The sequence below is a fragment of the Anopheles marshallii genome, chromosome 2, assembly GCF_943734725.1.
Source record: "Anopheles marshallii chromosome 2, idAnoMarsDA_429_01, whole genome shotgun sequence".
Lineage (NCBI taxonomy): Eukaryota > Metazoa > Arthropoda > Insecta > Diptera > Culicidae > Anopheles > Anopheles marshallii.
This window is the reverse complement of record NC_071326.1, coordinates 63249115-63263760: the sequence shown is the minus strand read 5'-3', so window position 1 is coordinate 63263760 and position 14646 is coordinate 63249115. Positions and strand designations below refer to the sequence as shown.

Sequence of the window (14646 nt, the reverse complement as noted above, 5' to 3'; positions counted from 1 at the left end):
AATAATTCGATAGCGAATTGAAGTAAAAGATGTTAGAATATGAACGCAACAAAAAAGACAGCCAGAAAAAATGTTAAGCTTTTGAACAAAGAATGAACCCTTCTCTACACTACGAAGGATGTTAAATGTAAAAATGAGAAAAAAAACTTGAAAGTGTTTTCACTCAACCCTCTATTTGCACCACTTCTTTTTACCATACCGCTGCTGGGTGATTACTCCCGTCTGTTTGATGAGTACTAATTAAAGTACGGACAAATATAATGACCCAATTATAATGCTGCTAATTACAAAAATGGGGCAATGGTTGAATTTGTACTGCGACAGACTTCGGTGGTCAGTAATTTGATCCGTCCCGCATTTGCATGTAATTAATAGTAATATTCCCTTCATTCACTCAGCCGACATTAGGTTGGCAAATGGAAGGTTTTATTTGTTTGCTTGTTTGATATAGTTTAAATACGTACCCTTTGTTCAGTTACCGAAGAAGTTATTTGAACAAAAGTAATATCGCAATGTGTTCATTATTGTTACTAATTGTACTATAAAAAAAAAGATTTATCTTATACCATGATACTAAGCCAGAACATATTTTTACATAGCTAAACTTAACGATTTTATTTACATAAAAACATTGTAAAGCATTTCCGCATTTCACTGTAAAAAAACGAATTATCACATGGATGGTGGTAATTTGTGATTCCTTTCCACGTCATCAAATCATCAGATTGATGGGTTGTTATCTTTTTCAAGAACTGTAAAAGCAATAATACAATTTGCAGAGTGTAGAGTGAGTAAGACGCAGAGGGAATTTTATAAAGCTCACAACCGTGAAAAGAGAAATCATCATCCATTAGAACCGAGTGTTGGCTGTTGAAATGTGAAGCTTTTATGGCGCCGAACGTGCAACCACCGACAATTGAAGATGCGAGAAAATGGCAAGGAAGTATCCATGAATCGATCTATTCCAATCCAGTGTTGTCTGTCACTGTCTGTTTGGTGAAGTACGATGACGAGTTTAAGAGATGAAAAATTGTTCCTCCACTTGCAATTCGCTACGCCCAAAAATCAGCAACTTTCAACTTTTAAGTTAATGCAGACAACCTGATGGAGCTTTTTGATAGACTACTTTTTATTGCAATATTACATCAAGAAACTATATTTTCTCTTGGGAAAACAGTTTTTCCAAGCTTTATAATATTGTGGAAAATACAACACGACAAAGGAAAAGGACAATCATCTGGAAAGAAAAAAGCTCGACATAACGAGACAAACGATTGTAAACCATCTTCCATTGTTACGACTTGACGAGTGCTTAGCCTTGGGTGAAAAAGCTATTCCATGATACGTCCGAGCGAAGAAAACAACGCGATTTATTCTAAAATCTTGAGCGAGAAACAAGAAATACGTTAGCAACGACGGATAAAATGACCCCTACGAAAGCTGCACAGCATAAAAATAGTGAAGAGAAATTTGACCAACGAAACAGAAACAGACATCATAAAAACATTCTCCATCGCTTCCCGGGCAGCTCTTCCATCGCAAGCGTGATAAGATAAAGCAAGAAATGACAGTACAAAACAAAAAAAAAAATGGAGAAAGCTGCGACACAAATAACAAAAAGTGCACCGAGTACTAATGCAACAAAAAAGCTCCAGTTTCACGATGTCGTCATGGGTCAGCTGAGGATGGAAAAGGATCAAATTTGCTGCAGTGATGCCGAGGAAAAAGGCAAATATAAACAAACAAAGCACACCAAACTGTGAGACAAATGTGACAATTACGATGTGTTGATGGTACTTTGGGCCACTAGCAATAGGGGACAAAATGCTGAGTAGCATTCGCGTGACCTGATTTTGAACATGATTCAGAATAGTAGGAACATAAATAAAAAAAAAAAAACAACAAACATCCAGAGAAAATACCATGGTGCAAGCGGCTACATCAATCGATATAATGGAGCTTGTGTTGTATTCGAAATACAGTTTTTGATTTGTATTGTTTTTTTTATCTGGGGGAAGGTTATTTATAAGGGTTCATTATTTTCCTTATCAAACAATTGTACACATCTAGATTTTAGTTTTATTTCTAGCAAAACTATTCGCACATTGTACCTTTAGTTCGTTCAGTTTAGTTTATCGAATTGACAAAGACCGCCATTAGGCACTGCGTTTAAATGTGGCGTCCATCATTGTGGGAAGAAAAAATAACAATTTTACGCTTTCCGTACAACAAACGGGGAGAAATCGATGACGCAAACTCGTTGCAATTCGTTCATTTCAGCCCGTTCGGACGGATGGATATCCGCATCGGTCTTAAGTGCATCCACTTAGCGTACTTTTCTGTGCACTGCCATAGTGCCGCATCGATTGAGAGAAGGAGCGGGAGAAATACCGGGTGATGCAGTGTCATCCGACGCTTTCCAGAGTATTGCACGGTGCTGACGGGACGATGTAAACGATTGGCAACGCAATCTGCAACCGATCAGGAAGCTGCCGCTTCGGTTTGGATCTGTCGCAAGCCTTTCGAGTGTATGCAGCAGGCTTTTATCATCTTATAAACGAGTGGCTTTTTCTCTCTTCCGTCCTCCATCAAGCAAACAAGAGTAGCTTGGAATATATTTTGAGTGGGTGAGAGCAAGGTATCATGGAGCGGATGTAAACAGTTTTCAAACGTATTGCAGATACCTAGAGCATTTTATAATATCTCGGATATACTATCGCAATACACTTCAAAGTCAGAAAGGTTGGCCAGTTTAGGCGTCATTCAGCGGAAATTTATTAATATACATTATTTTATCGATTATCTTGGACTAGTAATGCTGCTGCCGTAACTGCTGGATTAGATGTTTGTTTTTTAGACTACAATCTTGGGACCGTAGAAGAAAGATCACCTTCTAGAAACTTTTTGTCGAATTACTGGCCGTATACATATCAAATTATTTTTAACAAATTTTTTTTTACCAAATATATCACAATAGATAAAATTTAGCTTATGATTATTCTAACCCAAATAACGTCTCAATTACGCTAAATCGTCCATCGCCGGCACTCGTCACTATTTACAATGCTTTGCAGAAATATACCTTAAAGGGAAAAAAAGTTTTTGTTTAACTTTTCATAAAACAAAACAACACGCAACACTTGTTGCAAGTGAAGTTGTGCAATACAATTATGTTTCAAAATAACTGCAATAACAGTAACGAAATAGAAACAATTTGTGTGTTGTTTCTTTATTGATCCGAAGCTACGTCTGAACTAAACTCCTAATTGGTCTTGGCTGGCTGGCTGGCTGGCCGGCTTGCTGGTTAGCGGCCGACGTTGCGGGATTGTTGTCGACCGGATGCGCGTGTCCACGCGCCGGGCCGTATAACTGTTGCCATTCGCATCGACGTATACACATGGCCACGAGGTGATGACTCATGGCACGTAACTTTATGTTTTTGTTTGTTTAGATTCTCGCTTTCATGACTTACATAAAATACCTGAACATAAATCTCTACAAAAATTGCATAGAGATTTTAAAACTGTTTTTAAGGTAAGATGAAGCTATACATAAGATTTCAATAGTGATAACATGATGGTTCAATGAAACATTTCGTATTAAATTTCTGCGAGAATTCAATTCAATGAATATTGCTTGGGTAGGAAAGACGATAGTTAGAATAGTTAGTCAGAAACAATGATGCTCTGCATTATGTAGCAGGTTTTTATCATCTTATAAACTAATGTTTATTTCTCTCCCAGATCATGTATTATGAGTTTATGAGATCATCTTTACGAGTGAAATAAAACTAAATTTGCTAGTGCATCCCTTGGGTAAAATCATTCATAATAATCTACAGTGAGGAATCTTTCGAATCTAAAGTCGGTTCACAAAAGATGCATAAACCATTAAAGAGTTGAACCATGAAGCACATCTGTTAAAGATGACAATGGTTTTAATTAATCATTAAACATTAATTCATATCTGTTCTTCAGAGATTCATAAATCTTCAAAATAAGGATTCTGAATCATTCGTCAAAATCTTAATCTGAATCAAAATCAATCATCTGAATCGGAGCGGAAGAAACCGAGTTAAAATTCCAACAACTCCATTTGCTAACTCAGCTACAACTTTTGTCTCTTTCAAACTGGGCAAGTGACGATTTGACTTTCACAAAAATTGAACAAAATCCATTTCCCCATCCAATCCCATTTTCCATACAAGAGTTTACCTATTTATCCAACTGCCGGGATTCTGTTCTTACCTTAATTCCTTGAATGATGGTTGCAAAAACGAATATTCAATTACTCATCCATAAGTACCACCCATGCTTGCATCCTATATCTCCCTTAAGGCACAACAGTATGGCAAGCATTTTATTGCTGAAAGAAAATCACTATTCCGAAAGCTTGTCGTAAATAAATCACGCCCTCGGGCGTTTCCCTTCTCGTAACAGAGCAAGAAAGCTTAAAGAGTGGAAGTAAACCGTTAAGAAAAGCAAGCGTGTCGAAACCTCCGCAGAGAAACGCGTGTGTTTAGCAATCCTCAGTACGGTCCCGATACATTGCGACGGAAGGTTCGGTTTTTTTTCGCTATGGTTGACTTGAAGAACGCCTTCCCTAAGCGGAAAACGGCGTTAGCTACGACGATGCAACTTCTTCGTGTTGAAATGCTGCTTGTGCCCCGTTAGGAAGCTTGTCGTTGTTTTTTTCGTGAAGGCAAACTCCATTTCCACGTCGCAGTGCAACTCAGCTGCACCGGAATCTCTCAACAATCAGTTCAAGCTTCAATGTTTTACCCACTAACACCATTACGGACCAACACCTCGCGCGGTGTTGTGCGTTGCTGCTTGTTCGGTTTACTGCATCGACGTCCCTTGTAATGAGAGCTTTCTTTGCCGCAAAAGTTCAGTTCCTCGAGAACGTTGCTTATGGAGAAGAAGGGATGCAAAATACGGAGAAAAAAACATCGACCACCTCCTACCGGAAACAGGAACTGAGCAGCTTCGCATTGCTGCAGCTCTTAATGATGCAACCGGATGCAGTACGGGTAGCCTCCGGATCCAAAGTCAACTGCAACGTTTGCATTTGATGCATTTTGTGAAGTGGTTGGTTTTTCTGTATTGAGCACCTACTGCTGAATGGTTTCAGTGGCAGTAGTTTATTCTGCCCAAAAAAGGAAAACTTGCTTTAACCTTTCCGTCAACTCATTGTGGAATTTTGAAAATTTAGTATTTTCAACAGAATTGTGTTACTCAAACATTCGAAATGATTTGCAGGCCAGTAAATGCTTTATTAATGTTTAAATGCATTCTATGTCACTACATCGTTGCCATTTATTTGAAATCTACATGTAATTTCCATGAATTCGATCAATTTTAATTCCGCGAAGCAAACGATACCAAAGAAAGAAGGTATTTCGTTATTCGAAAGCTGAAAGCTTGATGGTTTGCACCAAATCTCGGCGCTATAAAGTACGATCGTACAAACTGCTTTCCCAGGGTTGGTTCGTGCTAATAGTAAAAGTGTGATTCTTTCATTTTTCGTACTTTTTTCAATTTAAATCGTGAGTGGTATGTATTTGAGGATCGTGTTTATGTGTAATCGCTTCCGTTGCATTCGAAATAGCAGCACGTTGGCATAGTTCGAAGGTAAGAAATGGCAATGAGTGGAGTATGCACTTGAGTGACGGGGAAATGGTTTGCTTTTTCCATGAGGAAGGTTAATTTTTGAGCAAATATTTCAAGTTGTTTGTCGTTTCAAGGAGCGTGCAATGCGCATTTTCCCTGTTCGTTTAGAGTGCTTTTGAAATTTTTGGAGTGTGAGGTTGACATTTATTCAAGATTGACGATAGAAAATGCGATTCAAGAGTAAAATTGATTGAAAGCTTAATTTCATTTTAATTTTAACTCTTACATTTGAAGTAACTTATGTAACAACAAGCTTATATATATAAGCTATATATTTTTAACTTTACATTTTCATACATGAAAAATACTAGCAAAACATAAGTAATATAATGAAAATGGGTAAAAATGTTCATTTTTCAGAGTTTAGGGTCATTTATAGTAACCAACTAAATTAAAAAATACTATCTGACTAAACATATTTCTTCGTTTGGTATGGTAAGCAATTAAACTATTGGAACTTTTGCTGTAACCGTCAAAGCTTAAGTTTGTAAATTATTCCCACATAAATTCATCCTTTTCATACCGGCAGCAAACTCTACCATGATTTATTCTCCGAACACCGCGCAAGCACGTTCTATGCTACTGCACCACCCGTGTTACATTATTTCAAAAACGCAAAAAGTTTACTGCATTCGTTCGAAGGTTTGTGTGCGTGGGGGTGGATGCACTATTCCGAACTACTTGCGCAGTGCGAACGCAACGGCTGCAAAGCAGAGGAAAAACCTAAAAACCTTTCACTCAAAAAAACGTGCCAAATGCTCTTTCAATTTTGGGCGCTAAACTTTTCGTACCCCTATTATTGCAACCGGTGCCAAACGGAACGATTCTTTTCTTGTGCAGTTTTTATAACTCCTTCTTGCATTTCCAACCCGGTTCCAACCAAGCAACGTTTCCTACCGGGTTGTGGTAATGATTCCTGCACCTGCACCTCCCCACGTGACGATACCACAAAACCCAAAGCTTGAAACGAAAGAAAAAAAGTCATGTAATTTACTTGATAAATGTTGTAATTTCATCGGTGTGAAAGGAATTTTAACATTTTTCCACCAAGTGCGCTTTTACTGCCTGAAAAAGAGAAGCAGACTAGCCGACTGGTAGGTGGTAGTTAGTTTTTTGTTCGGGACGAATTTTCGAAAATAAATCGAATCCATTGTGTTGGGTGGGGTTCTCGTGGGTCAAAGAGATTGAGTCAGCCGAGAAAGCCTTTGACCACCGTCACGCATGCTGTAAGCTAATGGATTGTGGAAGTAAAGTTGAACGAGCATGCTTGGGTGTCGAACTTTTCATCGGCGTGGACGCACTTTCCAAAATGGAGTAAAAGGGGCTTCCTCCACAAAATTGCAAATGAGGGTCATTTTTATCGAAACGGATGAAAAAAAAACAGCGACATTTTGATACGAGGGAACGTTGAAAATATATCCTTGATGTTTTTAGTGCTTTGTAGCAACGAAGGAAGACGATTGATGAACAGGTTTACTGTTTAATCGCAATGTAAGCCCAGCTACTTCTTACGTTCCACTTTCCTTCGACAACAAACCCGGTTGGCCCGTCGTGCTCTACGTCAATAAGGAAAGTCATTTAAAATGTAAAGCTTCATTGTATGATCTGAAGCAAACTTTGACCGTCTGGGAGAAGTAAACAAATTATTTTTCATAAAATTAATTAAATGAACAAACATTAACGACAACAAATGTACAAGACGAGGAGTCTATGATCTAAGTCTGCGTCTACACGATGAAATTTTTAAGGCAATTGTAAACGTGCGCGTCAAAGAATACAAGCTAAGGATATGTGTTTTCCATCAAAACTGGTCTATCTCTTCTACCCGTAAAGGATTTGCGATCGCAACTTGAATGTACTAATATATGTAAAAAAAAGATTCCTTGTCAATCGAGTAGGACTCGTATCATTTAGGCGTACTTTGTCTAACACTTGAACTTGTTAAGAGTTTGTAGAGGAATCGATCACATGATAACGTACCTTACGCACACTATTACCAAAAACTGCTTGAAAAGTTTGAGCAATATTTATTGCCATGCCACGATACTTTTTATATCTAACTATTCAACACTCCTTGTACAATAAAATATAATAACCGTGACTTCTGATTTCTTTGAAGGGGTACAGAGATCTTGCACCTGGGTTTCTAGGTTGGCTGTTCGCAGATTTTATGGCGGATCCTTGTTCTGCTGCGTGCATTATAGTTGTTTAATTTCTCATCTCACTTGTTGGATTTTCACCTTGTACCCTTTGTATTCCGTTCCTTGCCACGATTCTCACTTTAATTCCTAGCCCCTTCCAACAGCATCTTCTTTTAGCTCTTATCTTAATTTTGAGTTAGCTATAAGTTTGTGCATATGTTGAAACATTAGTGTGGACATAAAATAATAAATTAATAATTCATAACAATTAATAACACTAAAACTTTTGGATTTACAACAATCCAATAATTCATTATACTACCCGTCGACCATAGATGACATGCCAAATGATTTGTGATTTCTCCTTGCTGCCGAATTACAAATTGCAGTTCGTAAAAGATACGTGAAAGGTGAAAGCCATAAATTCTCTAACCTTCATTTAAAGGTCGTTATTTCCATCGATTTTTCCTTGCATTTATACACTAAAATGAGCATTATATACAGTCAACGATATATTAACGAAGCTAAATACACTAATTCATTAACAAGTTTGAAACATTCGATAGGATGATTGCTGATGTCACAGAAGTGTTTTTTTTGCTCTCCATATTCCTTTAAACTCCAAAAGTCAAACAGCTGCAACCCTGATACACAACCGAACACTCAAAACTCTGCAACCGAGCAGACCATGAATTTTCGCCGATGAATAGCAAATCATTAGGGAGCGGATTTTCAATAATTAATCACATTTTGTGCTGTGTCTGTGCTCTTGTAAAATCAGCAAATTGCTCGAATTGGCGGTAAGCGGACCAGTTGCATAATGTGTATGTGCCCTGCCTGTATGCCCAGCATGGGACGTAGACGAATCGTACCGAATGGTATTTACGGATACATGCACGGGTAAGGTTGGTATGAAATTGGATCAAGCGTGATAGAGTGCAGCAGCAGCACCAACGACAACACAACAGGGCAAATTCTAAATTGATTGATTTCGCATATTAGGTGCCATTTTGAGTGGATCCTTGACACATGGATGACGTCCTATCTGTGTCCGGTGTGCCCGCTGTGAATTGCATTAGTACATTGAGAGTATAGCAGCCATGTTATGACAAATGTTGGTGCGGGAAAACATAAAAAGCTACCAGTGATTTAATTTTGGCAGCTGGTATGTTATATTCACTAATTGGAAACATAGGATAAGTGGGCTGACGGGTATGTTAGGTTTTCCATTATTCGTCATCAAGGGTCCATTTATGAACAGGGATTATGAGATTATCTGCCCTTTTTTTAACATAATTTCATATCCACCACGCGGTTAAAGCAGTATAGCTAAAACATGTTGTTTTAGCTTCGACGCTTGTGGCGGTTTGTGGTATTATTATGATTATGAATTAAATAATTAGAATCTCTAATTTCAACTAGACTTCTTTTTTTTTAATTTAAGCTGTTAAAATTATCTTCACACGAACGGACCGGTTCAAAATCCCATCCGGATTAATCAATCGTAGTATGAACCAACTATTCGGTTACGTGGTAAAATAAATCGATACGGCCAGGTCGTTCTAACGAAAAATAATAATACACGCCTTGAAGAATTAAAATAACTTTGGATTTGCTGTCGTTATTTTAATAATTCGTTGTGCCATCTGCACCGATGTAAAACGTGTTTCTGTTCTCATGTACATGATAGTGTTATGTTATTAATTTGATGTTTTTATTCTGATTTAAGTAGATATTTTCAGCGCTTTGTAACCATTCTGAAGGGAAAACATTGTTAGTTGTATAGCATTTTTTGTTACAGCATCTGCAATTCATCAGTTGCAACCTGTGCTAGTGGGAGTGCCAACATAACACACCGGTTGTACAATCTGAACCGTTCGTTCGTTAGTTTCCTTCCATTTCTTCTCCCAGTTCTCTTTCTATCACTCTTGTTATCCTCGAAGGTGATTACACTTGTTTGTGCAACATTACACCCTTTATATCGGGGCTGAGAAAGGGAGAGCGAAAGAGGGAAAAAAGGTCCTGTCACTCGCGACAGCCACTCCGATGCGATACGTACCTGTGGATTTTTTCCGCCTGGTCGCCTTGGTGTAGAAAATGAACGCTGCCAGGAAAAACACCGACGAGAGTGTTTCCGCCCGTCCGACAACACCGGTCACCTGGAATGGAGTGCAACAAAAAAAAAGTTAGCTCGGCAGTACACGATAATGGTGGAAAATTATTTTTACTGAAATGCGAACGAAGCGGCCCTTAGGACCGGTGAGAATTATTCCCGTCCGGTCTGTCCATTGGGAAGTGTTTGGGTGGAAAACTGTATGAAACGGGAAAGAGTTGTGAGTCAGGCGAGAGGAAAATCAATGTTGACCGTCCCGTCGACCGGAAGGGAATCGGGCCAATTAATGCAATCGTGCCGTTTGGTCGCTGAGCTGGGCTCGTGACTGGCTGACCATGGAGTCGTGAGAAATCTAGGTAGGAGAATGATTAAGGTCACGGGTCCTCCAAAAGTCACGATGTCTTTGTCGGCGGAAACAAATGTCTTCGTTTGGACACTAAAGCACGCGGTAATTTGTCGCGAGTGATGTTCAATTTGTAGACAAAGGAAAAATGTGCATAAAACATAGAGTGCGACTTTTGATAAGAAATTATAGGTCCATGCAATATTAAGTTATATTGCTAGCTAAATTCCAAAAGGTTCGGATTTACAGTTCAGATTTATATCACTAATTCTTGTGTTCAAACTCCTAAACTCGAACCATCTTGTCTTCAAAATTCAAACCAAATATTATTTAAATAAAATGGGTTTTACTCATTCAACTATTGATTTGAATTCATGTAACCAAATTGAATCAGAAGAATACTAACGTTGTTTTTAGGGAGCACAGAAATGGTATGGTATATAAAAAATTGAAAGCAAAAAAAAAAGATATATTGATAGTCTAAATATTGAAAATGAATAAAAATCCAATCAGCATCCTCGATTGAAATCCATTGAAAGTTTTTGTATGCAAGCCACCGTACATTGCTAGTGTCTCTGTTACCATTCACACAGCAACAACATGTATCCATTCTGTGTCAATACAAAATTCATCTTATGCAAAAAAAAAAATAGAACAACCCCCAGATAATAAGATTACATGACAGCGTGCTATTTCGATTACGACACGACATGCATGGAAATGCTAGTGCACTTCACAAGAGGAGAGAGATCGAGAACTGAAACGTTGCACTTTCTATCCGGTTTTGAGATGTGTCGGATTTCCTTCCCTGGGGATGTCGGGGAAAACAACGTCTCATAATGTCCCGTACCCAGCAGTGGAGTCAATGCAGTTCGGAAGATGCAATTAAGATGGAATTATCCGCTTACAATGGAGTGGGTTGTGTGGTTGTACCACACGGGAAACGCAATTTCACTGGCATCACACCGATGCGACGTGTGAAAATGCTTCATTACGGTAGCTGCTCAGATTGGTAGTACGTTTCAATGGGATATCCTTTTCCCACAGTTGCAATAGTCCAACCTAAATCCCCCACTTCTTCTTAGCGTTGAGGGAGGGGAAAGGAAACACATTTAAATGTAGGCGGTTCATTGATGAGCGTGTGTTTGAAAAGAATGTGAGAATGTGAAAACATTACTAAAACGGATCTGGATTGTTGTGGAGATTATTTCATAAAAAAGGGACAAACTAATTGAAAATGAATTTTGCTTGTCAATGAAATGTTGGAGAAAAGCAATTATAAATTTGTATTGCCTGTGATTTATTTTTTTTTAATTTGTTGTGTGTAGATTAGAACGATCGTCTATTGAACTAAGCAATAAACAATGAATGTAAGCCCATGCTGCATGCAACAATTTAAACATGCATTAAATGGAATGTTATACAAACTTTTCCACAAGGTAGACTAACATGTGAAGATTATTCATAACAATAAAGAAGAATATAAATAACCAGATCATATCTTAAGTTAAAAAGCTTAAGCTTTCAGCCAGTACCTGTCAAAAAACTGCTGTAACGGGCAGTAACATTCCGTACCGCTTCGTAAAGGACATAGCATTTCGACGTAAAGAATGACATAACGAATCAGTTTTGCAGAACTAATATATAAATCAGATTATTAAAATAATCCTGTTATAGTTGTTTCCGTTAGAAAATTTTGTTTGCAATTTTGACATACGGGCAATATGGCCTAACATGATTCAGGCCGTCTAGAAACTATTTGCACAAGCTTGCGCACACTTCACAAGCTAGTCGCTGACCGAAGTGTGCAATAGGAAAACAATCTAATCTCCTAGATTTTTTCCTAGGCTTGGCTTTTGTATTAGGATAAGCCTGGAAGCGTCAAAACGCATACAAACAAAACTGTCTTCGAGTATGATAATATTTTAAATGACATCAATTACTGCTGAAATAGGAAAATTAATATAATTATTAGAAGAATAATGGACGGAAAAATGCTCTAAACCAGATTTTTTGAACGCATTTTAACGTTTCCAAGCTTATCCGATGTCAGCTCCCCATATAAATGGCAAGCCAAGTTAAACCTAGGAAAAGAGGATACGATTGTTTTCCTAATGAACGCTTCAATCAGCTGAAGATCAGGTCAGGTTAACTGCTCAACAAATGTCAAAACAAAACATTTGTCAAAGTGACCCACTTAATGCCATGAATGTCTGAACCAGATTTTAATGTTTGCCGTATGCTAAAAATGTTTAAAAAAATTTTAATAAAAATAACAAAAAATCCTCTTTTTAATCCGATTTTAAAAATCAGATTTGTATATTATTTTCAATTTAATGCATTTAAAATTAGATTTCTAAATTTCAATTTATTTTTTCCAAATCTCTCAAGTTTTTGGCCATTTGATTTTGGCAAAAATGATTCGTTGAATGATTGAGCTTCTATTTGAGCTGGCTTCAAATAGTGCGAATGATTCAGGGTACATATGTGCCCTTGCTAGTTCTGTTTGAATCGCTTCAGGAATAAACTCCGCCGTCGTCAAGTAAACTCCTAAACCCAAACAACTGCTATGTCAAACTGCTACGTCCTTTACGAATCTGTTCAAAATTATACATCCTGGTACCAGGATCATTTGACTAATGAAGACTGAAAGGTTAAGCTTTCTAACTTATGTTATGATCCGTCCCTATTATAGAATTCTGCACGAAATTATATTTTTACGAAATAAAAACAATTTTAACAAAAATAGTATCTCAATAAGCTGTTCTTTTCCAAAATTGAGAAAAATGCGGATTTTATGTTTCTTACGCACAATGTTGAATGCGAAAAGAAATAATTTGAAATAAATAATTAAAAATTGAAAATGGTTTAATTCTCTAGAACATCATGTCTTGGATCCTATTTTTTAATAAAAAAGGAATACCTTTGTTTGCAACTAAAACACAGAGAAGCAAGATGGCGTTTTGCATTTTTTTTGTAACTAACACAATGAACTGATCACATTTCATCCAATGTAAGAATTTTATCGGTAACAATTTTAAACCTCATAAGCGTACTGACAAATGAATTCTCGGGAGCGATAAATTGTAACCCTTTCCCTATCGCGCTGCTATCACCTGGTTAGGCCGAAGCATTCATCTCCGGGCATCATTGCTTCCACACCATCAGTTATGGTTGATCCGGATACCGGCCCACATAATTCATGGTGTGATTAGTGCGGGTGTGTACGTGCTATGCATTTCGTCGATCTGTACGATAGCACAGTTAGTGGTACCACGGAGGAAAGAAATTAAAACCAGTAAACCAACGCACATTCGGCAGATGGAATGAAAAATCTAATCCATCGCACGGACGAGGCTTTGTTTTACTGTCCGTGAGCTATCCAAACGTAGCTGGAATAGCTCAACGATGACCAGATCTTCGAATGGTGTGCCAGCTCGTTCTCTGGACCAGACAATCCATCGTATGCGATTCAACGGATGTATGGAGATTCGCGGGACACCACGAATGCGCGACGGTGACGTTCGAGTGGATGACATACTTGGGCAGTGGATGCGCCTATCGTGACGATAGCATAGCACCTCGACGTCAGTGCGCCCACGGGACAACTGGATGATTATCACGCAGAAAAGTATAGGAGAACGACATGGCATTTAGCCTGTGGTAGAAGCAGTCGTTAGTGGTTGATTCATAGGACCTCCGGGAACGATGGACGGGAAAACTGTGCTGTTCCGTAAAGAATTCATTCAATGGTACGAATAGGAAGATATGTGAGCTGTTTACGAGGACAATAAAACTAAGGAAAATGGTAATTTTAGTTAGATATTGTCCAAAGATATGATCAAATATGTTTGAAAATGAAACTACTATTGTTACAAAAGATACTAACATTGTTTTATTATAGCATTGTTTTTTTTTCTAAATTCATCGGCTTCATGCTTTAAATTCTTTATCTTGATGCAACGGTATTTGTATTGTTCTTGTCGCTTCAGAGAATACATTCATTTTAAACACCGTTGTATAATTTATACTTGCATATTTTCGTTAAATACGTTACGTTAAACGTTAAATCCTAGATCGTGTCCGATCACCCAGTTTAATCAGCTTATTGTACAATAAATTAGATACCGAATTACATGCTGATTTTGCTGTCATTTTATTGCTTCTTGTGTTAATCAATAATTGTATCTTCAAATCTGTCAGCAAAAATAGTATTCTATATAACAACAATGTATGTTACTCTACTTGATAGGTTGGCACCTGTCAAACAACTCAACTATGTAGTGTGAATGTTCTACGTTAGTTGGTACGTACTGGGTTCGACTATATTCCAAAACAAGTAATTTTTCTGCTAAGGGATTGACTTTTTTTTATATT

At 37.8% G+C, this 14646-nt stretch overlaps 1 protein-coding gene across 1 annotated transcript in view; it reads right to left on the bottom strand.

Moving 5' to 3' along the window:
• Positions 1 to 14646, bottom strand: part of LOC128719294 (protein O-mannosyl-transferase Tmtc3) — a 135700-nt gene that overhangs the window by 66434 nt on the left and 54620 nt on the right. The window contains exon 4 of the mRNA XM_053812919.1: positions 9873 to 9972. Within this exon, the coding sequence (XP_053668894.1) occupies positions 9873 to 9972 (100 nt within the window). The remainder of the gene's footprint in view (positions 1 to 9872; positions 9973 to 14646) is intronic.